At 43.9% G+C, this 26,956-nt stretch overlaps 1 protein-coding gene across 7 annotated transcripts; it reads left to right on the forward strand.

Annotated features, from left to right (window-relative positions):
* Positions 1-1,354: 1,354 nt before the first annotated feature.
* ZBTB34 (zinc finger and BTB domain containing 34) lies at positions 1,355-26,675 on the forward strand. 7 transcript variants are annotated; one of them, XM_054520641.2, is made up of 4 exons: positions 1,672-1,970; positions 4,330-4,447; positions 10,521-10,624; positions 20,186-26,675. In XM_054520641.2, exon 4 carries the CDS (start codon positions 20,196-20,198, stop codon positions 21,708-21,710), a length of 1,515 nt encoding a protein of 504 aa, XP_054376616.1. In that variant the 5' UTR covers positions 1,672-1,970; positions 4,330-4,447; positions 10,521-10,624; positions 20,186-20,195; the 3' UTR covers positions 21,711-26,675. The 7 variants fall into 7 exon arrangements, with proteins under 7 accessions (XP_024108565.1, XP_009243139.1, XP_054376616.1 ...); XM_063714440.1 differs by lacking the exon at positions 1,672-1,970 and adding an exon at positions 3,672-3,823; XM_009244864.4 differs by lacking the exons at positions 1,672-1,970; positions 10,521-10,624 and adding an exon at positions 1,391-1,482.
* The last annotated feature ends 281 nt before the right edge of the window (positions 26,676-26,956 follow it).

The raw sequence follows: 26,956 nt of genomic DNA on the forward strand, positions 1-26,956 counted from the left end.
TTTACTAGCTGTGTGACTTTGGATAAGTCACTCAACCTCTCTGAGCCTCAGTTCCCTCTTGTATTAAAATGGGAATAGATCGCCACCTCCTTAGGTTGTGTTAAATGAGGTCATGGCTGTCAAGTGTCTACACAGTGCCCTGCATGGAGTGTTTGACAAAGGGTAGCTGTTGTTATTGGAGGATGACCACTGGACAGATCCTGGAGAGACAGTTCCTGCTTGCAAAGGATGAAGTAACATCAGGAAGTCTCAGCAGCTTTCTATCCTGAAGAGGAGCTGGTATCTTTGCCTCCTAGTTTATTTTTATTACAAAGCCAGAAAAAGGAAAATAAACCTCTGCCACAACTACTGACTCCACCAAAATGCAAAGGGAAGCTCTTCAAAGAGTGTTACATTGGTCTAAAGCTGAGAGGAAAATGCTGGGTGAGGCTCCCACTCCCACCCAACGGTTTGAAGATTGGGGTGTCCCCAAGGGTCTGGAAATGCACATTTTTTGAGGCATGCTGTGTGACATGGGTTTTATAACAGTGAGTTGGGAATTTTCACCTCCGTTTTGTTTTGTTTTTGAGACAGGGTCTTGCTCTTTCACCACTGCTAAAGTACAGTGACACGATCATGGCTCATCACAGCCTCGACCTCCCGGACTCAAGTGACCCTCCCACCTCAGCCTCCCCAATAGCTTGAACTACGGGCATATGCTACCAAGCCTGGCTAAGTTTTAAAAATTTAGATGGGGCCTCCCTATGTTGCCCAGGCTGGTCTCAAACTCCTAGGATCAAGTGTTCCTCCCGCCTCGCCCTCCCAAAGTGCTGGGATTACAGGCGGGAGCCACCTCCGTTTTGAGAGAGAGAAAACTTGCCCAAGGTCATAAGTCAAGAGACCCCCTATGACAGGTCCCCAGAGCCCTGCTGCTAACCACTGCACCTTGCTGCCTTCAGCTGCCCTGCCAGGAGCAGCTCGGGTGCGTGGCAAGCGCCTGAAGAGATGCAGGAGGGAGGGTCTTGGAAGGGAGGGCTGGGCTGGGGGCAGGCCCCCCAGTGCTGGGAGTGTCGAGGGTCCTGGGCTGTCTCCCACCCGTTCGATTCCGGGAGCCCCTGAAACGCGCCCCACTGCACCGCCCTCCTCCCGCCAGCAGGGGGCGCCGAGGAGAGCGCGGGCTGAAGGCAGAGCCGACGCCGCTCCCCGGAGTCGGGACTCCGGGGTCCAGACCAAGGCTGCCGCTCGCCCGCGGCGAGGCTCTGGGACGACAACCGGGCGGGACTCAGGACTCCGGGCCCTGGCGAGAGGTCCGCCGCGTAGCACCGCCACCCCGGTCGGCCCCTGCCCGGAAGCGCGGGCGCCCAGGGGGCGGGGCCGGGAAGCGCTTCCGGGGGCGGGGGGCGCGGGCTGGGGCGGCAGCCGGAGCGGCGGGGACGGGCCTGGCGCCGGCGGCGGCGGAGGGGGCGCCGCGGGCGGGCGATGTGAGCGCGGCGCTCTGGGCAGGTGAGGCACGCTGGCCGGGGGCGGCGAGCAGCGGGCTAGGCGCGGGCGGGGCGGGCGGGGCGGGGGGCAGTCCCCGGGCCGCTGTCCGGCTCCCTCTGGGCGCGGCGGGGCGGGAGCCTCCGCGCCTGGTCAGTCCCGCGGGCAGGCGGCCGGCGCGGGCGGGAGCCGAGGCCGGGCGGGGTCCGGAGGCCCCGGGCACCTGCTGGGGTCAGGCGCGCGCCCCCGAGGGACCAACTGTGCTCGGTCCTGGAGTCCCGGTGCCGCTGGCCCGGCTGAGGGTCGCGTTCGGGCAGCTGCCCTGGGCTCCCAGCCTCAGCCCGGGGTGTTTCGGGATCCCCAGCTTCCGGGCCCCTAGCCCTGGGGGCGCTCCCTTTTGTACGGGGAGGGAGGGCAGATGGTTGAGTTCCCTGGAGAGCCGGCCGGGCCAGGGGTCGGCCCTTCGGGTGGCTGCCAGGGAGCCGCTGCCTCACGCCACCGCCTTCCTCCAGGTAAACAGGCGGCGGCGACGGGTTGCGCTTGGCCCCAGACGTCTCCATGGTCACTCGCGCTCAGTTGGTCCTGCCATTGCGGAGGGCTGGGCTGGGGCTGACCGGGGGTGTAAACAGTGCCCTTCTAGGCCAAGTGGCTGTGCTTTCAGGGCGGCACTCGTCTGGGAGTCTCTGTCTTGAGGCCTTCCGCAAGCCCCTTCCATGCTAGGACTCAGTTTCCCAATGTGATCATTGAGGGTTTCATTTAACTCTCTAAGAACCCTTCTGGCTCTGCCATTCCATGTATGTCTCAAATTGGAAGGGCCGTCCTTGATTCAAAATACTGGACAGTTTCGCTGAAGACTTTGTCAGTGTGGACTTTTTAAGCCACTTACTGCATTTCGTTTCAGACAGGCTTTAAAATGATTTCAAGAAGCGTTTTCTAAACCTCACCTTAATCCTCATTCATCCCTTGCTTTTGTCCCTAGTAGTAGTTAATCACATTCCGCCGAGTTTTTGCATGCAGAATTTTTTGTTGTTTATATTTGCCCATTTTCTCTTTGTTCCCTAGTCCAGGCCCTCTTTGCTTCACATCTGGATTATTGCAACAGCTTCTTAGCTGGTAGCTGACTCCAGAGGTTCCCCCCTCCCCCATCCTTCCTTTATGCTAAAGCCAAACTTACTATAGGAAGTCAAAAAATAGTTGAGTGCTTGCTTGCTTATTAAATGGCAAGACGCTGTTCCATGTGGTGGGAAAGTAGTAGAAGGCACACTTACAGTCTCCAAGCAGCTTTACACAGGATGCTGAGACATTACTTATGAAAAGGTAATTTTGATGAGACAAGGCTGTGTGCTGTAGAATTAAGAAGGAGAGATGGAGGTCACTGTAGGCCGAGTGGTTAGGGAGGGTTTAGTGAGGGGGCGGGATTTGAGCCGGGTGTTAAAGGATGAGTAGCGTTCAGATAGGAAAAGAGGAATCAGGCCCAGTGATCCTATGGAGTTAGTGAATAGACCAGTCTCCTGGCAGAGAAGGTTCATATAGGAGGGAAGTAGGAGGAGAGGTGGGCCGCGGCTAGTTCCTCAACTCAAACACTAGGTCAAAGTTGAAACTACTGAAGGCATTGGTGAAGACGCTAGAGGCCAGGAGATCAGTTAAGAGGCCACGGCAGTTATACCACTGTTCAAAGCTGAGTAGTGGCCTCTTGCCTGCCACGGTGTGTCCAGCCACCGCCCACCCTGTCTTTTCAAGACTCTCCGTGGTTTCGCCCCACCCCACCTACCTGAACCTTATTCTCTGCTTCTCCAAGTCTGTCGCCTGCAGAACTGAGTTAGTTACGGCTTCTTGGGCTTTGCTTCCGTTGTTCCCTCTTCTGAAGCACTGGCCTCCTTTTTCTTTTCTGTGCAAATTCTCCATTTCACTTCCTTCAAGCCCCTGCTGCAGATATACTTCCTCCAGAGGGTGTTCCCTGACTTCCCTGCCCCCATGGCTTTGTGGCACTCGGATTCAGCACTTGTTCCTTGGCTGTTGAACTTGTTCTTGTCCCAACTGGAGTGGGAGTTCTTTTAAGGGCATTGTGTCTTAATACTCCTCTCAGAGCCCTTATAGTATCTAATACTGGGGCTGGACTTCTATAATAGGTACTCAAATACTTCCTGATTTTTGTTGGTAAACAACTTTTTGTTTTGTTTTGTAATTTGCCTTTTTTTTTTTTTTTTTAAGGAGAATCTGTTTTTATCAGCTTTCTGTGTCATATATAAGTGATATGTAATGCTACCATTCAAGGTGGATGTTTTCAGCTTGCTCTCTTAGGGTGCAGAAAGCACAAAACGAATCTTTGAAACTTTAAAACGTTTCCCTCTGATCATGGGAAAAGGTAAAAGTCATGTGATTCTTCATTCGGAGGCTATGGGGAAAGAACAGCCGCTTTGGAATCAGAGACCTGGGTTTGAATCCTAGCAAGTCTACTTACCAGCTCTGTGAAGTTGAGCAATTTATCTAATGCCTCTGAGCCTCCGTTTCTTATTTGCAGTGTGGAGGATAATAAAATCCAATGAACTGTAAACGAAAATGGAACGAAGTAGAAAAATGTGCAGCACCTAGTAACTGCTTAGTACATTTTCATTATTGTTATTGTCATTATTGGGTGTACATTGATCAAGGTGGAGAAATGATAAGCTGCCAAACTGTGTACCTACTGAGTTTTGGATTTCTGCACCTCTGTGTCCCCCCACTTTTGCCTTCCATTTGAAGCACTTGTCTAAAATGTCAGTACCATGAATCTAGTTACGTTTTATTCCCATTAATGTTCATGTTACTTTAGTTTAAATTCTGCTTAATGTTTTTCAAACTTCTTAATTGTGTCTATTTAATGTTTTGTAGCTGACAAACTGCTGAATTTAGCTTAGTGAAGGTCAACTGAACGCAGTTAAATTTCTAATGGTTATTTTCTGGTTGATGTTGATGGCAAGGAAAACCTCATGGAAGAATGCAAGTCAAGGTGAGCTTTTCTAATCCTTTTGTCATAAGAGGCAGGACTTAATGTATTTTCCAGGACCAGTGCCCCTGAAATGCTAGCCAGCAGTAAGCAGATAAGATGCTGTGCCTTACTATTTTTTAGTTATTTGCCTTAAGAAAGCTTATTCTTTTATCTGAAACAAATCCTCTCAATTAATGATTAAAACATGAAACATCTTTTTGCCTACTTCACTGACAGAAGTAAAAATAATGGACATTTTGCAAAGAAATGACTGCAAACCACTTGAAGTACAACATATTGTGACCCCTTAATCATCACAGTGTCAGACCCAGCCTGACTTTGTCTGTGTGGTGGAACATCCTTAAATGAGAATTCTCTTTCTACTCGGAGTTGATCAGTAAGAATCCAGCACCAATAAAAATCCTGCATCTCACCAGTATGCCTGGATTAAAATCTTACTCTTATAAGAGATAAGAGTTCTGAGTCTGAGACTGACAAATCTAGGTCCAAATCCTGGCTCAGCCAGTCATTAGCTGAGTGACCTTGGGTAAGTTTCTCAGCCTCTCTGAGTTTGCTTCCTCGTCTGTAGAATGGGGATAACTGCAGCCTCTTAGTGTCGTCTAGAGCTTACTTACCATACTGTACACAGTAGGAGCCTACTGACTGTTAGTCCTTGTCATTGCTAGTAAAATTAAAGAGGCCATTCCTCTCCTGCTTGTAAAGCTCAGAAGAAGCTTCTGATGATGTTTTGCATTGACTAAAAGACAAATCGCACCCTCTTGGAATTAGTGTATCTGAGCAGACCTGGAGAATGTTAACGCCTTGGTAGGAAATGTAACAGTTTGGATAAAAATGTTCTTTCAGGCTCACATGAATTAATGCAGTAAGAACTCTAAACTTGTTTTCTTTTAAATTAGGATGAGTGCTTCATGAATATCCATCACAGAATGCCATTTTATTTATTTTTTTTTCTTGCATTGGGTTTCAGTAGCACCAGAATGTTTCACACAGCCCTGGTGTTATTTGACTGCTGCTTTCTAAAAGATTAGATTGTAGCTCATGACAGCTCAATTTTGGTTTTAATCTAGACCCAGGCAGAAATACCTAGAAAAGTTATTTTTATATAGTTGTTACTTCTGTTACCATGCCTTTTGTCTGCAGTGCTTCAATCTGTGGTCTTTTTAATGACTTTGTATGAAAATGAAAATTAGGGATCTTCAGGTTTCCAGTGACTGCCAGAGAAAGCCTAGTTTGAGCTGTGTCTCAGGTATCAGCAAATGACTGAAGCCGGCAGGTGCAAATCTGGGTTTGGAATCATGAGCATCTTGATTGAGAATAATGGGTACCTCCTGGTGCCTTAAACAACTTCCAAATTTGTAACTTTCCTTTCTTTTCTTGGAAGTGTAACTGGATATTTTTAAACAAAGTGTAGCATCTTGTGGAGCAAATTAGACTGTTTATGGGTTAGGTTGGAATAAGCCACCTTGCTAGATTTTGCTGTTGGCAGAGATGATCCCACATCTCTGGGGTCTCCAGAAGGAAAAGTTCAGAGCTGAGGGTGCGGCTGTAGTGGCAGTCCATGGATCTTGAGCCACCAGCTTGTTTTAGTTGACATGTACTGAGAGCCTCTCTGCCCCAGACACACTGCTGGGCTCTGGGCACGCAGTCCCTGCCCTCGGAGAGCTCACCACCAGGAGTGGAAGCTCAGCAGTGAGGAGTCTTACAGAATCAGCACATTTCTAATTGTTCAGCTTTTACATTTTTACTTTTGTTCTGGTTGTTGATATGTGGAGACAGTTCCAAGGCTTTATCCAAGAAAGTTGTAGAGGAGATTTTAAGGCCCAGGTGGGTGTTTTGTCCAGATGACATCTGAGAGTCCCTTCTTATTTTTAGGCTCTCTGCAGAATGGGTCAGCAGTGTGAGAGGATGTCATTAGTTTTCCATTGTTTCCTTTCCTCACAGCTTAACAGAATATGTGGTGCAGAATTTTACTTAAAGATACTAGCCAATGGGGCCGGGCGCAGTAGCTCATTCCTGTAATCCCAGCACTTTGGGAGGCTGAGGCAGGCGGATCCCTTGAGGCCAGGAGTTCGAGACCAGACTGGTCAACATGGTAAAACCCTGTCTCTACTAAAAACACAAAAATTAGCTGAACGTGGTGGCACATGCCTGTAATCCCAGCTACTCAGGAGGCTGAGGCATGAGAATCACTTGAACCTGGGTGGCGGAGGTTACAGTGAGCAGAGATCGCACCACTGCACTCCAGCCTGTGCACAGAGCAAGACTGTCTCAAAACAAAACAAAAACAAAACTAGTCAGTGGAAAGGCTTGAGGAGAGGGCTAGGTGAGGATGTTACCCCTTTCATCAGGTGCTGTGTTTCCATTCCTCTTTTCTAGGAGCAAACACCCTTTCTATTCTCAGCCTTCTCTTTTTTTTTTTCCCTCCCTGAGTAACCTCATTTTACCAAAACGATCCTCAGTCAGTACATGGTCACTCCCAAATCAGTATCTTCGGGTCTAATATTTCTCTCTAGCTCCAGCCCCGTATTTCCCACGGCCCCGTATTTCCCACGACCCCGTGAAAAACCTGAGCCCAGCTTGTCCTGGCTGAGCTACGTGGCCTCCGAGTAGACACCATGCCTCAGTCTCCAGGTGCTGCCGCCAGAATTCTGTTTGAGTTCTCTGAGTATTCAAGGCCCTCCACCTTCCGACTGCGGCCTTCTCCTTCCATGGCCTTCCCTGTCCCTGAGCTGGGGCCACTGCATGCTGCCTGCTCTACCCCAGACGCTGTCTGTTTGCACTCCCCTGTGCCCTGTTCCTGCTTTTCCTTCTGTCTGGAGTGTTCTTTTTTTTCCCTTTGAAATGCAAGGCCCTGTTCAAAAATATCTTCCTCCATGAAGTTTTCCTTTGTTCTATTTTGATTTTTTAAAAATCTTTTTGGTCAAAAGTAATCAGCCTTGTATTGTTCCTTGTAGTTCTTTGTTTCTGCCTCTATAACTGTCTGCTTGATGTAATAATTATCCATTTGCAGCCCATCTTTCTCCTCTAGATTCCTTGGTTTAAAAAATTATATATTTGTAGGTACTAACCTACATGTCTTAAAAAAAAAAACTTGTAGTGAGAATGATACAGTTATGTGATTTTTTAAATGCAAAGGTATAAAATAAAGTCTGTTTCCCTTCCCTCTCCTTAGTCCTTCCCCACAGTGACCACCATTAATAGTACCACATGGTTCCTTCCAAAATGGATACCGCAAGCAACATAATATAATTCCTTTACAAAATGTACATGAAGGGAATGACATATATGCATACATATTAGTCTACATCTTGCTGTTTTTGGCTAAATCTTAGCACTCCTTCCATATCAAAGCATACAGATCTACCCACTCTTCTTAATAGCTGCGTAGTATTTCATTGTTGATTATATTTTTTGAAACCAGTTTCCTTTGGGGGTTCTTTTTTTTTTTTTTTTTTTTTTTGCTATAGCAAAGAAAAATTCTTAGTGGTCATTCTCATATGTCTCTCCTACACTTTTGTAGGTCCTATATATTAGTAGGCTTAATTCCACCCCGTTATTTGTGGACCAAAAGGTAAATGCCTTTTACATTTTGATAGATATTACCAAATTATTCATTCCTCAGGACTATACTTGCCAGCTCTTTCAAACTGTGTGCAAGGCTGATGGGTTAAAAATGGTATCTCATTATTTTTTCTTTTTGTATTTCAAACGTCTTTAATCAGAAGTAAATTTTAGCATCTTTGCTTCTTTTTTTGTCGTTTTTCTTTTTTTTTTTTTTTTGAGCTGTTTGTATCCTTTGCCCATTCTCCCATAGGGGTTTTTTTGTGTATGTCACCTAATTTGATTTATAAATTAAGGAATTTGGAAAGTAGTTCTTTGTCAAATATGCATATATTTTTCCTCAGTATATCATTTATCTTTTGGCTTTTGGGGAAAAGGGGTATTTTTTTTTTGTCATATACTTTTATGTTGTCGAATGTATTTGTCTTTGCCTCTGTGGCGTCTGAGATTTATGTCATGCTTGGAAAGGCCTTTATGTCAGTATTATAAATAAATTCACCCATGTTTTCTTTCTTTTTTTTTTTTTTTTTTGGTGATAAGTCTTTTTAAAATATTGGCATAGGAATAGAATGGCATTAAATGGAAAGTAATAAGATCCTCCATACATTCCTTGGTGCTTTATAAGAAATTGGTTAACATGTGACACCTTTGAAAATTCAAAGGAGCTGTGTTTGCCATTGGTGGGCCATGGTATTTTATGTGACCCTCTAATGTTACATATAAGGGCAGTTATTGCCTTTTTGCCTCTTTTACTAACTCAGTGAGGGTGGGGAGCTGAATGGAAGAGCAGGGGCTTGAGTTACTGGTTTCTGTTCACCCTTCTCAGCTTCAGCCGTGAATGTGACATGATGGTCGCTTGCTTTTCCTGTCTTTGTCGAGTGGCTTTTTGTTCTTAAGCCCCTTTGGGTAAAATGCGTTAACCTGGATTGGGGGGTGTCTCTCCCTTGTGTGTTGTTGCAGAGCAGCCTCTTGCTGTCCTGATGCATGGGCGCAGTGATGGATTCTGTAGCTTTTTTGAGTGGGATCTTGCGAAGATGTCAAGCAGCATTACTTACCAAGCCTGTCGTCATATGGTCTCGCATCAGACCTTAATTTTCTTTTCAGCGCATCCATGCCTGCTTATTTCCAGAGCCCCCGCTTTGGCTTTGGACTTTAGGTCTGTGGGAGGAGTGTCCCAGGATGGCTCGTGCGGTCATTTCCAGGCAGTGCCGCTCTCCCTGTGGCTTGTACCCACAGTGCCTCACTGTGTGAGTGGCCTCCTGCTCTGGTTGCCCAGCCGGCCATCACTCCGCAGCGTGTGTTCATTTCTCCCAAAGCTGCTTGCCTTCAGCTGTGCTCACCTTTGCAGTGTGGCTTCCGTGTCTGCCGTCCTCTGGTGCTTTCAGACTTGGCTTCGTCACTGCTTGGTCAGTCCTGGAGGGCCCCTCACAGTTTGCTGTTGCTTTCAGGGCGCCGGTCTCAATGCTGCTTTGAATTCTGTTGAACTTGGGCTGAACCATGTGTCTTCTTGGCAGCATCTGCTCTCTGTGACTTTCACCTTCAAACACCAAAAGGACCGGTTTACTTGAGCCCTAGATCTGTGGTTTCTGATTAATTGAGGCTTTCGCATGTAAAGATAGCTTTTTATTTAAAGCAAGTAGAGTGAGCCAGGGTCCGGGGCTCTGAGGAGGAAAGGGGGATCAAAGCTGTGAATATGAAGGGCATGATACACGGTGGCTGCGGGGCCCACCTGGAACATTTTTCTCCTCATAACCCTTCTGCCAGTGATTCTGGTCTAGAAAAGAGGGAGATTTTGCTCCACAAAGAGGGTGCTTCACTAAACTCCTACAGCTGAAATTGCTTGGTCACAGCGAATATGCAGATGTAATCTTGATGGATATTACTAAAATGCCCTCATTTGCCCTTCTCTATTCTGGGCAGCAATAGGGAGGATGTTTGCCCACCCCCACCCCCCGCCCCATCTCCATCCCTTTCCTTGACACTGTCCTAGGGCAGGAATGTAACACAGGGCAAGCTCGCTAGGAATAAGGGGTTGTTGTATAGGGGCCTAGATGCGCACACTTCAGAAGGGTCCTGGGAAAGTCAGCTGCTTGGATCCTTGGTTTCCTCATCTTTAAAATGGGAGCAATAGTACCTGCCTTAAGGGGCAGGTTGGGAGGATTCAGAGACATACTGCATCCTAAGCCTTATTTACGACATGCCTGGCATGTATCACACATTCAATAAAAGCTGGTCACGGATGGTGATGGTGGTGGAGTGACTCTACCAAGTAAAGGGGGAAGGCTGAGGGGTGTGGCAGCAGGGGCAGTCATCCCCTTTTACAGTAGCCCAGGCTGGTGTGGGGGCAGGTGGGTGCCTGGAAGTAGGAGAATGTCGGTCCTGCCCACATCAGAGGTTATCCTTCCCAGAAGCTACCTGGGAGACCAGTGGTGGCCTTGTGTGGTCACAGCAGAGGCTGTGTGTGAGGTGAAAGCTATTCCACAGGTGTGAAATTATTCTCTTTCTTTTTAAGAAAGTAAGAATTCGGAAGTAAGAAATTAAAGAAATTGAAAGAGCAGAAAGATTGTCTTTCCATTGATTGAATGAACAGAAGAGACCTGTGAAGAAGTTGAGGAGGTGACAATTTTGAACTTACCAAAAAACCATTTCAACAAAGTTCTATACGTGTGTATTTTTTAAAAGAAGTATTTCATATTCTTTTTCCAGTGTAGTTTTTACAAACAAAAACAAAATTTTTGTTAAAATACGTATTGATACTGAAAATAAATCCAGCTTGTATGTGCTTGTTTTTTAAATTAAAATAATAGCAGTGTAAATGTCTAATTTGGGTGTGGTTTTTTTGCCTAGAATAATGTGACAGAAACACCTATGATTAATCTCCTGAATTAAAGAGTTCTGGTTCTGATGGTTTCAGTGAGTGGAATAATCAAATTCATTATTGTTTTCTGAGGCAGCTGCAAACTTAATCTAAATGAAAAACTAATATAAATCACTACTCTGCATTATCAAAAATGAATTCCATTCCCATCTCTCTCTGAGTGGGGAGGAATCTGCATTAAGCCTCTATCAAACTGCAAGACTGGGACTTGTATTCATCTTTGAATTCCCTTTGGTTTTCTGTATGTAAGAGATTGATATTGAGTGAATATTTCCTATAAATGTAGGAAAAATAATTTAAATTCCCAGTCAGTGTGCCATTTAGTGATTGCAATTAAATCTAATACTTGCAGCGCATGACAAAAGGCTAATTTCCTTAATTTGCGAAGAGCTCTGACAAATCAATAAAAAAGGCAAATAAGGGCAAAGGATATGAGTAGGCAGTTCAAAGACAAACTTAGACAAATTGCCATTAAACATGAGAAAAGATATCAACCTCATTTATAATTAAACAAATGCAGCCGGGCGCAGTGGCTCATGCCTGTAATCCCAGCACTTTGGGAGGCCAAGGTGGGTGGATCACCTGAGGTCGGGAGTTCAAGAACAGCCTGGCCAACATGGCGAAATCCTGTCTCTACTAAAAATACAAAAATTAGCCAAGCGTGGTGGCTTACACCTGTGGTCTGAGCTACTAGGGAGGCTGAGGCAGGAGAATCGCTTGAGCCTGGGAGGCAGAGGTTGCCTTGAGTGGAGGTTGCACCATTGCACTCCAGCCTGGGCCACAGAGCGAGACTCTGTCTCAAAAAAAAAAAAAAAAGCAGCGCATCAAAACAATGAGGTACATCTTTCACCTATCAGTTTGGCTGAAAAAGTGAAAAGGTTCCATACCCATTGCTGGCAGCTATGGGGAAGGAGGCCCTTCCCTGTGAACAGATAATTGCTGCTACCTCTTAGAGGGTAATTTGGCATTATCAACTGAAATGAAAAATTTACCACAATTCTGCTAGAAGTTGAGGCTACAGATTTACTTACCTAAGAAAGCCAAGATGTAACTGAGGTGTGTGTGTGTGGAGTGGGGGTGACAGTCTGTGTTTGTAATGGCTATCTTAGTATCAACTGGGAACTGGTTAAGTACGTTGTGATATAGCCATCCATGGAATACTATGAAGTTAGACAAAAATAGGTCAGTGTGTATGTGCTGCTATGGAAAGATTTTTTTTCTTTTTTTTTTTTTTTTTTGAGACGGAGTCTCGCTCTGTCGCCAGGCTGGAGGGCAGTGGTGTGATCTCAGCTCACTGCAACCTCCGCCTCCCAGGTTCAAGCAATTCTTCCTCAGCCTCCCGAGTAGCTGGAATTACAGGTGCGTGCCACCACACCCAGCTAATTTTTGTATTTTTAGTAATCTTGATCTCTTGACCACGTGATCCACCCACCTCGGCCTCCCAAAGTGCTGAGATTATAGGTGGAAAGATTTTAAGGTATATTAAATAAATCTCTTTAAAGTAGGGTACAGAACAGTTTATGCTGATAGATGTTGAAAATTTTCTCTGAAAGAATACCCCAAAACTCCCGCCAGTGATTATCTTTGGGAAGAGGGGCTGGGGGAAAGTTTTATTATTTCTGTTCTATGATCTGAAGTTCTACCATATGCATATATTTTATTTTAAAGATAAAATTAATTAAAAATTGGCCGGGTGCAGTGGCTAATGTCTGTAATTCCAGGACTTCGGGATGCTGAGGTGGGAGGATCCCTTGAGGCCAAGAATTTGAGACCAGCCTGGGCAACATAGTGAGACCCTGTCTCTACAAATTTTTTTTTTTTTTTTTTGAGATGGAGATTCGCTCTTGTTGCCCAGGCTGGAGTGCAATGGCACGATCTCAGCTCACTGCAACCTCCGCCTCCTGGGTTCAAGCGATACTCAGCCTCCCGAGTAGCTGGGATTACAGACGCCCGCCACCATGCCCGCCTAATTTTTTTTTGTATTTTTAGTAGAGACGGGGTTTTGCCGTGTTGTCCAGGCTGGTCTCAACCTCCCGACCTGAGGTGCTCCGCCCTCCTCAGCCTCCCAGAGTGCTGGGATTACAGGCGTGAGCCACCGCGCCCGACCTACAAAAAATTTTTTTAAAAGCTGGGCATGGTGATGCGTGCCTATAGTCTATAGGGAGCTATAGCTATAGGGAGGATAGGGAGCCCAAGCTATAGGGAGGATAGCTTGGGCCTAGGAGGTTGAGGCTGCAGTGATCCAAGATTGTGCCACTGTACTCCAGCCTGGGTGACAGAGTGAGATCCTGTCTCTAAGAAAAAAAAGTAATTCAAAATTGATCTAACTTAGGTGTAGGCCCACTGACATTCCACGCAAGGGAGAAAATCAAGAGCTTCAAGAAACCAGTGAGTAGCCCATGTTGTAAAGCTGCCAGTACAGAGGGATAGAGGATCACATTTGAACTTGAATTGTGCCTACCTAAGAGGCTCTGACCTCCTCTATCCTGGGATCACTGGACCTGATAAATCCACACATGGAGTGTAGAACTTGTGATCGATGATGAGTTTCTCTTCCTTTAGTCTGGTCATATGGCTCAGACTGAAATTAACTGTAAGTTCACTATGTGCCAGTCATTTAGAAGCTTCTTGTTCAAGAGTGTGGCTTGTTAGCAGCTCTAGGGGGGAATCTTTGAATCTCATTGTCACTGTGGAAAGGAAGTGTTAATGTAAGGGAGAGGAGAGCAAAGCACTTCCTTTCTCATATTGCAGAAAAATGGAATCCCACTCTTAGGTGTTAATCATGGCATTCCATTTTTCTCAGTGATTATCTTTCAAGTGTAGTTCTCCACCTTTCTTCTGAGACGTAGATAAGAAAAAAACCACACAGGAGGAGGAAGCCTCATTGGGAAGCCGCTTTCAGTTGTACATTCTATTTCAGAAATGCTCTGTTGCACTCCTTTCTGTACTGGTTTTTGCCCTGCAGTCTACACCTTTAAAAAGCCTGAACCCACCTTCCTTTTGTCCTTGCATTCCAAAAGTCACTATTTACACACCCTGTGTCATGAGAATGCTATGATGAGTAGGTAACATTTGCCTATTTGTTAGGTGCCAGCTGAGTTGCATTTTTATAAGTTTTGCCAATTTGAGAAAGAAGTATTTTGTCTCATGTTTATGCATTTATTTATTTTTGAGACAGTGTCTCACTCTATCACCCAGGCTGGAGGGTAGTGGCACAATCTCAGCTCATTGTAACCTTGGCCTTCAGTACTCGAGCCATGCTCCCACCTCAGCCCCCCAAGTACCTGGGACTACAGGTGCTCACCATCTTGCCCGACTAATTTTTGTATTTTTAGTAGAGACAGGGTTTCACCATGTTGGCCAGGCTGGTCTCGAACTCCTGACCTCAAGTGATACGCCTAACTCGGCCTCCCAAAGTGCTGGGATTACAGGCATGAACCACTGTGCCTGGCCTCATATTGATGTTCGTTTACTGATGAAGTTAAGCATTTTTTTTTTCTTTTCTTTTTTTGAGACGGAGTCTTGCTGTGTCGCCCAGGCTGGAGTGCAATGGCGTGATCTTGACTCACTGCAACCTCCGCCTCCCGGGTTCAAGCGATTCTCCTGCCTCAGCCTCCCGAGTAGCTGGAATTACAGGCTCCCGCCGCCATGCCCAGCTGATTTTTGTATTTTTCGTAGAGACAGGGTTGCACCAGGTTGGTCAGGCTGTTCTCGAACTCCTGACCTCAGGTGATTTCACCCGCCTCAGCCTCCCAAAGTGCTGAGATTACAGGTGTGAGCCACTGTGCCCGGCCTAAGCATTTCATTTTTTCTCTACATGTAAAGGCGATTTTTATTTCTTTTTAAAAGCCTCTGTTCATACATAGTCACGTTTTTCAGTTGTTACATTTGGCTTTTATTGATTTGTGAGAGACTCTGCTGTGTATGTTCTTTTTTTTGAGACGGAATCTTGCTGTCTTCTAGGCTGGAATGCAGTGGCGCGATCTTGGCTCACTGCAAGCTCTGTCCTCCAGGTTCACGCCATTCTCCTGCCTCAGTCTCCTGAGTAGCTGGGACTACAGGCACCCGCCACCACGCCCGGCTAATTTTTTTTTTTTTTTTTTGGTATTTTTAGTAGCGACGGGGTTTCACTGTGTTCGCCAGGATGGTCTCAATGTCCTAACCTGGTGATCTGCCCAACTCGGCCTCCCAAAGTGCTGGGATTACATGCGTGAGCCACCGCGCCCGGCCTCTGCTGTGTGTGTTCTAAGTATTTTTTATTGTTTTCTACCTCGGTGTTTTGTTTTGTTTTGTTTTGTTTTGTTTTTTGCTAAAAAGCATTTTTTAGATATATAAAAGTTGTATTTCTTCTGTAGTTAAACCTACGTTTCTTCTGGTATCTTTGTGTGCTTAGAAAAACCTCTAGAGGTTATTTTGGAGTATGCTGTGAAGAAGGATCTAAATTTATTATTAATTCAAATTCTCTAAGCAGCATCTGTTTCAGTAATTCTCCCCTTTTTACTTACTTGAAATGGCCCATGAGGCCATCTCAGTCTGATTTCTACCTTGAAAACCTCACGTGGCTTCTGTCCTACCCCTTGCGCCTTGTTCCAGCTGTGCACACACTTCCAGCACGTCCTTCCTCCCCAACCCTTTGTACGTGTGATTCCTTCTGTCTGGACAGTTTCCCGCAGCACCCCGATACCCACATGTTATCTGACTAACCTTTAGTTGTCCTTTAGTTCTTATTTAAAATAGCAGTTGTTCACGTAGGCTTCTCTGACCACTCCCCCATCATGAAAGATCTCATAGCTTTTATCATGATTTATGATGAGAGAATTAAAACTCTGATGGATCCCTAGTGCCTGACACTTAATACATACTTAGCCGTTGAATTATAGCCCAGTCATACATTTTGACATCTATAAGTTTGGTTGTATTTGTCTATTTCTAAAATTTCTTTAGTATTCTAAATTTGCACTATCCAGTTTGGTGGCCACTGACCACATGCGACTATTGAACGCATGGAATGTGGTTAGTCCAAACCGAGCCGTGCTGTGTGTAAAATACACATCAGATTTCAGAGACTTAGTGTGAAAAGAATGTAAAATGTCTCAACTTTCTGATATTGATTACATGCTGCAGTGAGGTATTGGGTTATATAAAATATTACTACAATTTATTTAACCTTTAAAAAATGTAACTACTAGAAAGCATTAAATTACACATGCAGTGTCTTATATTTATGTTGGACCACAATGTTCTAGATGAATTTTAAAATCATTTTTTCAGGTTTCTAAGAAAAGATTTCATCGGGCTATGTTATATTTATAAATTAATTTTGGGGGAGAGTGTCTCTCTTTACGGTATTGAATCATCCTGCCAGAAACATGTTCTCTCTCTCTTCATTTATACAGGCTTTTGTCCATATTAAAATGAGTTGTATTTTTCTTGTTGACCCTGTTTTTTGCTTATCTTCCTCCACCCCTAGGTATTTTCTGGTTCCTGTTGCTATATTGTTGGTTGCACCTTATTGTCATTATCTTACCTGTTTTTTATGTATAATTTTTTGAAACCCTCTACTTAGTAGATGCTGATTCTGACATTTTCCAAGTGATTCTCTTGGGTTTTCTATGTAAATAATCTGCATATTATATCTGCATGTAATAGTAATTTTGTCTCCTTTTTAATGGCTACTTGCCTTAATGTTGCTTTGGCTAGAAGTTCTAAAATAATGTTAAGTGAGAGTCGTGATGGCAGATAACCTTGTATGTCTTCCCAGGCATTGATGGGAATGACTGTACTAAAGTTTTACCAAAGTGTGCTCAAGGGAACACTCATTCTTGGGAATATTAATATGTCTACCTTGAGAGAACAGTTCCACCATTAAATGAGTTTGCGAACTGCTGAGTTAAGCAGGATTCTTGTCCGCAGGACTTTTCTGATGGGATATTGTGCTAATGTGTGTTTTAATCCCTAGGAGGTGAGGATATTGGGGCTAGCTGTTGGGCTTGCGTTCTACTAAATGCATTTTGGGAAATGCAGACATCATGTTTCTTTTTTTTTTTTTTCCTTCCTTCCTTCCCCCCTTCCCTCCTTCCCCCGTTCCCCCCTTTCCCCCTTCCCCGCTTTCCCCCTTCCCTCCTTCCCCTTCCTTCCTTCCTTCTTTTCCCTGTTAAGTATACCAACATATGCAGTGTTTCCTTTTTAAGGATGATGTTGCTATTGGTTTGTAGTAGATACACTTTACTGTATTAAGAAAGTATTGTTCTGTTTCTAGCCTATTGAGTATTTTTGCCTTACTCTGAAAGGGCATTTAACTTTTTTTCACGTGCATTTTTGACATAGTATTGATTTGGTCATATGGGTTTTCTCCTGTACTTATTGATGTTGCAAATTATATTCGTCTATTTCTGAACATGTAGACATCCTTATATTTGTGAAACAGCTGTTCTTGGTCATAATATATTATTTTAATAGGTTGTATTTGCTAGCATTTCTGTTAGGACTTTAAAATCTATTTATTTAGATGAAGTAGACAGTTTTCTTCTTTCTGCTATTTGTCATCTTCTGGTATCAGATTTGTGCCATATGAACTGAGATGCTTTAAATGTTTTTACATGCATCTAGAACAGTGTGAACGGCCTGAAGATCATTTGTGCCTTGGCACTTCTGTTTCTTATTTAGTTCTGCCAATTTATGTTATCCTAAAAATATGTTCATTTCATACAGATTTCAAATTGATTTCAATCATAAATCTAGGATAAATAAGGGCACAGTATTCCTCTTCGACTAAAATGTTTTAACTCAAATTTTGATGTGATAAAAAAAAATTCGGACATGATCTAGGCACATTTAACTGATCCTTTCCTGTGAGAGTTTTAGATTTAGTTGCACGTTGTCTTGTCTTGAAATTTAAAAATTCTGTCTGTGATTATGTGCTGTTTTTCTGTATTGGTTATTTTCCTACTGTCTTTGGGCATCATTTGTTTTTCCTTTTCTGACCTCCTGAGCTCAGTCATTTCACTTGTTTTTAGTATTTATTGTTTAATGATAAAAACTCTTAAGGCACTGACTTTTCCTGTTACAGCTTTTCGTTGTTTTTTTTTTTTTTCAAAACTCCCAACATTTCATTTTGAAAAACTTCAAACAGAAAAGGTGAGAAAATTTCACAATAAGTGCCCAGATATCCACCACGTAGACTCTACAATTGTTAACATTTTACTGTGTTTGCTTTATCACATATCTGTCCATCTCTTTTTTGGAGATACATTCTCAAGTAAGTTGAAGACATGAGTAAACTTCACTCCTAAACCCAGATTTTACGTGTTTTCTCATTGTCTAAGTAGTTTTATTCCATTTAGATTTTTTTCTGATCTATTACTTAGGAGGTGTTTACATTTCTGTTGGTCAGGTTTTAAAATATAATTGTTAGATCTGGTTTTGTTGTGTTTCCGTCAGAGGATGGAGCTGGGGCTATATATACTTAAGTAGTTCTGAGCAGTCTGGTGCTGCAGATTTTAGGCCACAGGAAGGAAACCTGTTGTAGGTGTGCCGCAGCTGTGAGCGCTAGTAGAAGGTGATTCCTTTTGATGTGTCCATCACCCTTTCACTCTTGCTGTCTAAAATAACTACTGTTTAAAAACACTGTCTTGGCAGAGCGCGGTGGCTCACGCCTGTTATCTCAGCACTTTGAGAGGCCATGGCAGGCAGATCACTTGAGGTCAGGAGTTCGAGACCAGCCTGGCCAACATGGTGAAACCCCATCTCTACTGAAAATACAAAAACTAGTTGGGTGTGGTGGTGCACGCCTGTAGTCCAGCTACTCAGGAGGCTGAGGCAGGAGAATCGCTTGAACCCAGGAGGCAGATGTTGCAGTGAGCCAAGATCATGCCATTGCACTCCGGACGACAGAGCAAGACTCCATCTGTAAAAATAAAATAAAAATAAATAAAGTAAAATATTGTCTAAAATAACTCTTCACTGGTCGGGTGTGGCAGCTCACACTTGCAATCCTAGCACTTTGGGAAGCTGAGGCGGGAGGATCACGAGCTCAGGAGTTCAAGACCAGCCTGGGCAACATAATGAGACCTCATCTCTAATAAAAAATAGTAATAATAGGCCGGTGTGGTGACTCTTGCCTGTAATCCCAGCACTTTGGGAGGCCGAGGGGAGCAGATCACCTGAAGTCAGGAGTTCGAGACCAGCCTGGACAACATGGTGAAATCCCGTCTCTTCTAAAAATACAAAAATTAACTGGGCATGGTAGCGCATGCCTGTAATCCCAGCTATTCAGGAGGCTGAGGCATGAGAATTGGTTGAACCTAGGAGGCAGAGGTTTCAGTGAGCCGAGATCACGCCGCTGCACTCCAGCCTGTGCGACAGAGCAAGATTCTGTCTCCAAAAAAAAAAAAAAAGTAATAATAACTCTTCACTGAAGGAGACTGAGCATAGTAAGTCTCAGCCGAAGCAACCCAACCCAAAAGAGATATAAAGGTGTACAGAGCTGAAGAGCAAACACACAAATCAAGACAATAATACTGAAAAGGGTTTAGCTCCATTTATTGTATCCAGTGTGCTACAGAGTTGAAAAATACCAATCAGAAAGACACAAGTAAGGCAGAACATGTTTAGACGAATTTAGTTTTGTTTTTGTTTTTTTTTTTTTTTTTTTTGAGAAGGAGTCTCACTCTGTCCCCTAGGCTGGGGTGCAGTGGTGTGCTCTCGGCTCACTGCAACCTCCGCCTTCTGAGGTCAAGCGATTCCCCTGCTGCAGCCTCCCAAGTAGCTGGAATTACAGGTGCACACCACACCAGGCTAATTTTTGTCTTTTTGGTACAGATGGGGTTTTACCATGTTGGCCAGGTTGGTTTCAAACTCCTGACCTCAAGTGATCCGCCTGCCTCGGCCTCCCAAAGTGCTGGGATTATAGGTGTAAGCCACTGCGCCTGGCCTGAATTTAGTTATTTTTCACAAAGTACTTCAAACCCTCAAAAGTACTTGAAATGGGGAAATATTTTTCCTAAAAGGAGACCAATTTCTCAGTCAGAGCCAAAATAGTTCTACTATGTGTAAAATATTTTACTTTTGATCAAGATGAATATTAGGCAATTATGACACTAGGCTAATTGATCATTAGTTTATTTGGCTTTAGGTGAATTAACCAAAACATGAAAGACTAAAACACTGGGAAGAATGCTTCAGGTAGATTTTAGGAGGTATGATAGCCACAATGGTATTGTCATTGTAAGCTTGTGTTTATGCCACTTGTACTTAGTGAGGAGTCATTGGTGAATGATGCAAACTCTCTCTCTCCGCAGAGTACGCTTCATGTCAGTAGAAATGGACAGCAGCAGTTTTATTCAGTTTGATGTGCCCGAGTACAGCAGCACCGTTCTGAGCCAGCTAAACGAACTCCGCCTGCAGGGGAAACTATGTGACATCATTGTACACATTCAGGGTCAGCCATTCCGAGCCCACAAAGCAGTCCTTGCTGCCAGCTCCCCATATTTCCGGGACCATTCAGCGTTAAGTACCATGAGTGGCTTGTCAATATCAGTGATTAAAAATCCCAATGTGTTTGAGCAGTTGCTTTCTTTTTGTTACACTGGAAGAATGTCCTTGCAGCTGAAGGATGTTGTCAGTTTTCTGACTGCAGCCAGCTTTCTTCAGATGCAGTGTGTCATTGACAAGTGCACGCAGATCCTAGAGAGCATCCATTCCAAAATCAGCGTTGGAGATGTTGACTCTGTTACCGTCGGTGCTGAAGAGAATCCCGAGAGTCGAAACGGAGTGAAAGACAGCAGCTTCTTTGCCAACCCAGTGGAGATCTCTCCTCCATATTGCTCTCAGGGACGGCAGCCCACCGCAAGCAGTGACCTCCGGATGGAGACGACCCCCAGCAAAGCTTTGCGCAGCCGCTTACAGGAGGAGGGGCACTCAGACCGCGGGAGCAGTGGGAGCGTTTCTGAATATGAGATTCAGATAGAGGGAGACCATGAGCAAGGAGACCTATTGGTGAGGGAGAGCCAGATCACCGAGGTGAAAGTGAAGATGGAGAAGTCCGACCGGCCCAGCTGTTCCGACAGCTCCTCCCTGGGTGACGATGGGTACCACACTGAGATGGTTGATGGGGAACAAGTTGTGGCAGTGAATGTGGGCTCCTATGGTTCTGTGCTCCAGCACGCATACTCCTATTCCCAAGCAGCCTCACAGCCAACCAACGTATCAGAAGCTTTTGGAAGTTTGAGTAATTCCAGCCCATCCAGGTCCATGCTGAGCTGTTTCCGAGGAGGGCGTGCCCGCCAGAAGCGGGCTTTGTCTGTCCACCTGCATAGTGACCTGCAGGGCCTGGTGCAGGGCTCTGACAGTGAAGCCATGATGAACAACCCCGGGTATGAGAGCAGTCCCCGGGAGAGGAGTGCGAGAGGGCATTGGTACCCGTACAATGAGAGGTTGATCTGTATTTACTGTGGAAAGTCCTTCAACCAGAAAGGAAGCCTTGACAGGCACATGCGACTCCATATGGGAATCACCCCCTTTGTGTGCAAGTTCTGTGGGAAGAAGTACACACGGAAGGACCAACTGGAGTACCACATCCGGGGCCATACAGATGATAAACCATTCCGCTGTGAGATCTGCGGGAAGTGCTTTCCATTCCAAGGTACCCTCAACCAGCACCTGCGGAAAAACCACCCAGGCGTTGCTGAAGTCAGGAGTCGCATTGAGTCCCCCGAGAGAACAGATGTGTACGTGGAACAGAAACTAGAAAATGACGCATCAGCCTCAGAGATGGGCCTAGATTCCCGGATGGAAATTCACACAGTGTCTGATGCTCCTGATTAAGATGGTAAAGAAGTGCACCCAAACAAAGCACATTAATCAATGCATATTTGTGATTTGCTTTGTTGTAATCTTTGGTTTTCCCAACCATCTGGAAATCTCTTGGTCTCTTGGCAGTTTTTCTAAAGTTTCTGGATGGAACACTTCGTTGTGTTTATCCTTTCCCCTGCTCTCCCTCCCCGAAGGAGCTCAAAGCATGAAGGGCAACGCATCCAGGGAAAACACAGGCTGACAGTATTCCTCTTTGGCTGAACTCTTAATCCAAAATCTGCCAGTGATTTAGCTATGCCAACTGGTTGACCCTCCATTCTCTGCCAAGAGGCATACTCTCTCTCATTGTGAGCGCTGGCAGCAGCGCCCTTCCACGGAGGGAGATTAGGATGCCGTCAGCTGATACAAATGGGTAACCTTTTCTAATTTAAAATTCCTTTTAGGGGGTAGTTAGACAATTTATATATATATATAATAAAACTATTATTATATATATAGTATATATACATTCTCAAATTTGATTTTATTCTGGTTGAGGTGAATGTAAGAGGAATATATAATTTAATACAATGTGAACAGGGCTTCTGAGTCTGTCTCATCCCTACCTAATATGTTAGGGTTTTGCCCCTTCATTTCCCTTACAAAAGAATGTTAGTAGGTTTATATTAATCATTGTGTCCAAAAGCAAGCAAAGCAAATCACAGTGTTCACAGCTCTGCTTCATAACAAATACATAAACCAAATGCCATAAAATTTCTTCAACTCTAGTTGGAAACCGTTTGGAATTTTTGTTAGTTGTCCAGCAGGTAAGCTGGATGACCTGTGGTGCTGACCTTTTTACATAGTGTAGTGTTATATTAGCCAACCCCAAAGGAGCAGTGGTTTTCAAGGTTTTTACTGGCCTACAAATCTACCTTCATTCCGTACTGTAGAAACATACATACCAGGTAACTAGATCGAATCACTCTCTATCATGAGTTAGTACTCACTCGCACTTAAGGAAAGGGATTTGTAGTTCTGTCTACAAAATTCTCCAAGCAGTGTTGTGGTTTGTTTTTGTTTTTGGTTTTTTTCTTTCTCTTTTCAAACAGCCAGTTCAGGTGCACAGCAACTTTTTCTACATGCAGTTCCCAGGGAAACTGCAGAACTTAGAATTTGTACTTTTTGTAAAGCTATACTTTATGGGAATTGCAAGCAATATATCTATCTTAGTATTGTGTGTGCTAATGAGAGCCTCAGTGGCTCCCCCACTCTCTCAGTGTTTCCTGCTTAAAGAACCAACAGTTTAAAAGCCCTCTAAGATACTCTGTGTGTCACCAAATCTGTGTGTCACCATTTTTTGGTCATGTGGTGCTATTTTTGTTAAGTGTCTTTTTAGGTCAGTATAGTTGTAGAAAATGTGAAATCTGATGGTAATAATGAATTATAATTGTTATCCTCTCTTGAGTTCATTGCTTGAAAAGAGACCTCAAAAGCATGTGCTGGCAAACACGTTACCGTATGAAAAGATACCTGAGTACTATTTGAATAATGTTTTATTAGTACTTTCGGAAATGTCTTCAGTTCTGTATTGTGTTCACATACACAAACAGGCTTTACAAGATTGCTTCGGTACTGTAAACTCTGGCAGAGAGTGATTTTGTAGGCGGTTTGGTGGTGAGTCTGTGCTGCAGGCTGCCTGTGGGATGTCAGCCTTCTGGTATCTGCCTGAGAACCTGGGCTCTGAGACGCACAACCAGTGCACCTCCATAGGAGAACAGTGCAGCCACCTAAAAGAAAAACGAACGAAGGACCAACCTCAGAGGCTAGAAGTTAAAGGAATACAGAATTAGATGTTTGCTGGTTTTCTGTGCTTTTTTGGCTCCTAAAATACCAATGGTGGATTTGTTTTTGTTTTTGTTTTTTGTTTTGAGAAAAAAAAAAGTCATTCAAGCCCTTTGTGTGTAATAGCCCCCAGGGGTGGCAGCTGTGCAGTCGCATCTCTTTAGCACACAGGATCTGTTCACGTGTGAACTGCTGCGCTACACATCAGTGTTAACTCCCTACAGATTACACTCTAATCCCGCTGCTCCCGAGGAGCAGCTTTGCTAAATCGGGTATATAGTATATGCCTTTTTCCTCGTCAAACTGCCTAAGTAGGGGTTCGTTCTCTCCCTGAAGCACTTGTTCAACTCCTGTTAAAGCCGCGTGCCTCAAGGGGAGGCTGGACCCCAAGTGTTTACCCACTTAAATATGTTCTGGGGTTTCAGGTAAATGTTTGTGGTTTTTTTTTTCCTTACATGAATAAATTTGGTTTTGATTTTTTTTAATTGAATGCAAAAAATTTGTGTTGTGATACAAATTAAATTTGTGACAAGAAATGCCCAAATCCAAGGACATAAGAGGTGAAGCTCAGGGAAGGAACCTCCTTTTCACTCAGGCTTGGGGCCTTCAGCAAGGTCTCCAGAGCATTCCGTGGTATGAGAGACAGTGAGGAGGGAGGGCACCTGGCGCGGGCACCTCCAGCGTCCTGGCTCTTGGCATGTCCGTCTTAACCTTATTTACATGGAGTTCTTTGTATTTGTGAATCTGTTTAACTGGTTTGAGTTTACCAAAGAGTGACTTATCCAAAATTGTCTTTGACAAAAATATCCATTGCTTTGATTGTACAGTTCAGGTTCAAACATTGTAATGGGACTGTTAAGGGGCAGAAAATTGATTGAGTTTCTCTCTAAGAATCATGATTCCACATTTTGCAAGTTCCACTTGCTCCCATTCGTGTTGCTAACACTTTACCCTTTCCACTGCTCGCAGTGTTAAGAATGAATTCTCAAGCCATAACACAGTACTGTAAAGTTCCGCAGGGCTTCGAGGGAGGCAGCGCGTAGGCCAGCACGGAGCTGTGTAGCCTCTCTGAGCGTTCGCACTGTCATGCTTCCCAGGGGTGTGACTGGTGAGAGATTAACTCCATTCAGATTGGGCAGCAGCAATTAATTGTGCCTTGCCGCATGAGGATGTGTCAGGAGGATTAACATGACCACAGAACCGAAACATTCTCTCCCTGAAGTTCACTTCACGTCTCCGCAGACGAAGTACGCTGTGTAACTCCTTAGAGCAACTCTTTTTGGAAAGCAAAGTCCCTATTTCTGTACAGTTTTAGGTTAGGTGTTTCATTTATAACAGATGCAGAAATCAATTAAGATAAAGTGATATGTGAAGAAATCTTTTACAGTAAAATATATCCTGAATTCATATAGGCTTGTTCATAATTGAGTCTCTTCTTGAGCTACCTTTTCAATATTAGACAATGTGAAGACAGTGACAGCGTCCTTTTCTAGAGATATTTAGCCTGTTATTACAAACTGTGAAGACAAAGAATTTTATACTTTTACTAATGTTTGTGGTTTTAAACAGTTATTTTCATTCTAATCAGTTCTCTACCCTCTAATTTCTACTAAAGCTGTAAATACATTTAGAAATTATATTTGTAAATACAGTATATGGAGACAAGTTAATTTTTTGGTCAGTGGAAAAAGCCTCCCAACCAATTGGCCCTGCCTTGGCAGTTGTGTTTTTTGTTGTTGTTGTTTTTTAGTTTAGTTTTTTTTTTTTTTTAAACAGCAGAAAGGATACTGTCGGTTCACTGTTGAGCAGAATATACTGTAGAACGAAAATGATAATTTTTAAATCTTCCAGAGCATGAGTAAATGTCTTTTCTAATGATAGCAAATATAACCAACTCTTTGTTTTTCCCTTAGCCCGGACCATATAGGCCTGCATATTTTGTGTGTGGTTTTGTTTTTATTTTCGTTCTTACAGCCTAGACCCTAGGAAGAATTTGCAGGAACACAAAACAAGGGCTGGGGGGAAAATCATCTACGTGAATGAGCTTTACTTTAAAGAGATCAATGTATTTTATTTTATCAACTTTTTCTCTTAGTTACTGTGATTTTTGTTGTTGTTGTCCTCGTTATTGTTAAATTCTGTAATGGTTTCCTGTGAAGCCTCCACTGAAAGGGACTCAAATATGCAACACCTAAACTATTTTCCAAGGGCACATGCCCCTTGAATGGTGCTTCTAGACTGGTCAGGGTTATTTATTAAATTTTATATATGAAAGTATTGGGGAATTATGTAAATTCTTTATATGAAACTATCTAGTTCATAAATCATAGATTTCATATTACTCAGTGCAACTGAACTAAAAGTTCAGAAAAGTCATTCACATTGTTCCAAATTTGTAATGGTTGTCACATGTCACATGCATCTTTTTCAGTAAGTGCCAGAGTGTTCCCACTGTTTCTGCCCAGTGCTTGACTTCTCGGCCCAGAAGAGAACCTGCTTTCTCTGGTTTCCTTCCTGGGTCTGGCACAGACAGGGCTATTGTAGTTCTTGATCAAGTCCTGGAGTCAGCCTTGCCTGGCTCTCCTTGTAGCAGATTCAGTCCACAGACCTCTTGCTGCCCCTCAGTGACAAGTATGCTGTGAATTCAACCTTTGGACTTGCTGCCCAAGCCTTTGGTTGCTGCCCTGACTATTGTAAGAGGTAAACTTACCTGGTTTGTTTGAGAATGACCATTTTCCTAATGTGAAAACCATCTCTCTCACCACTTTTATTAGTAGGGCTAACATTTTTTTCCGTTATAAATGGTTGAGCAATTTGAATGACTTAACACAGTGTCATTATCTTGCAATATAAACTGGTAACCTCACAACTCCACACTTCATCACCATATGAAGTAAATGAAGCTAGCTAAGCGGATGCTGTATCAACTAGTAACTTGCCATTAAGGATTATTTTATAGCATGAATTTAAGACTATTTATTCAAATGATATTTTACTCTTGTATTCACTTTGTTTTAGATTTGTGACATGAATATTTCAGTGCTGCTTAATTTTGTTCTGAATTCTTGTTTCTTGCTTGTAAATGGCTTTTTTATGGTATAAATAAAGTCAATGGACATTGCTGTTTGTAAATAAAAATGCTGCTAGAGCAAATGTGCTTTGGTCTCCCTCTGCGTGGCCCCCCTGAGCTTCGGTGAGTGTCACTGGCTCTGACAAACATCTGCAGTGTCAGTTTCTGTAATCACTGTTTTTGAAAGGTGAGGGTTTCCTAAGAAGCTCTTGTGCCACTATTGTGCTTGAAAAGGAGAGAAAGAAGTGAGTGTATTTCTGACCTCTTGTGTGGCAACTGCATTATCGGCCTCGGTCTGCACCCAGGCACCCCCAGAATGAATCGCTGGTGAATCCCTGCCCCTCGTGCCTGCAGAGAATATCTC

This window comes from Pongo abelii, chromosome 13 (assembly GCF_028885655.2).
Source record: "Pongo abelii isolate AG06213 chromosome 13, NHGRI_mPonAbe1-v2.0_pri, whole genome shotgun sequence".
Taxonomy (NCBI): Eukaryota; Metazoa; Chordata; class Mammalia; order Primates; family Hominidae; genus Pongo; species Pongo abelii.

What these genes read in the sequence shown, in the direction of transcription:
- ZBTB34 (XM_009244864.4), top strand. Translation starts at nt 4,428, where the DNA reads ATGGAAGAATGCAAGTCAAG. An exon ending in ATGGAAGAATGCAAGTCAAG is followed by an intron (nt 4,448 to 20,185) that starts GTGAGCTTTTCT and finishes CTCTCTCCGCAG; the next exon opens with AGTACGCTTCATGTCAGTAG.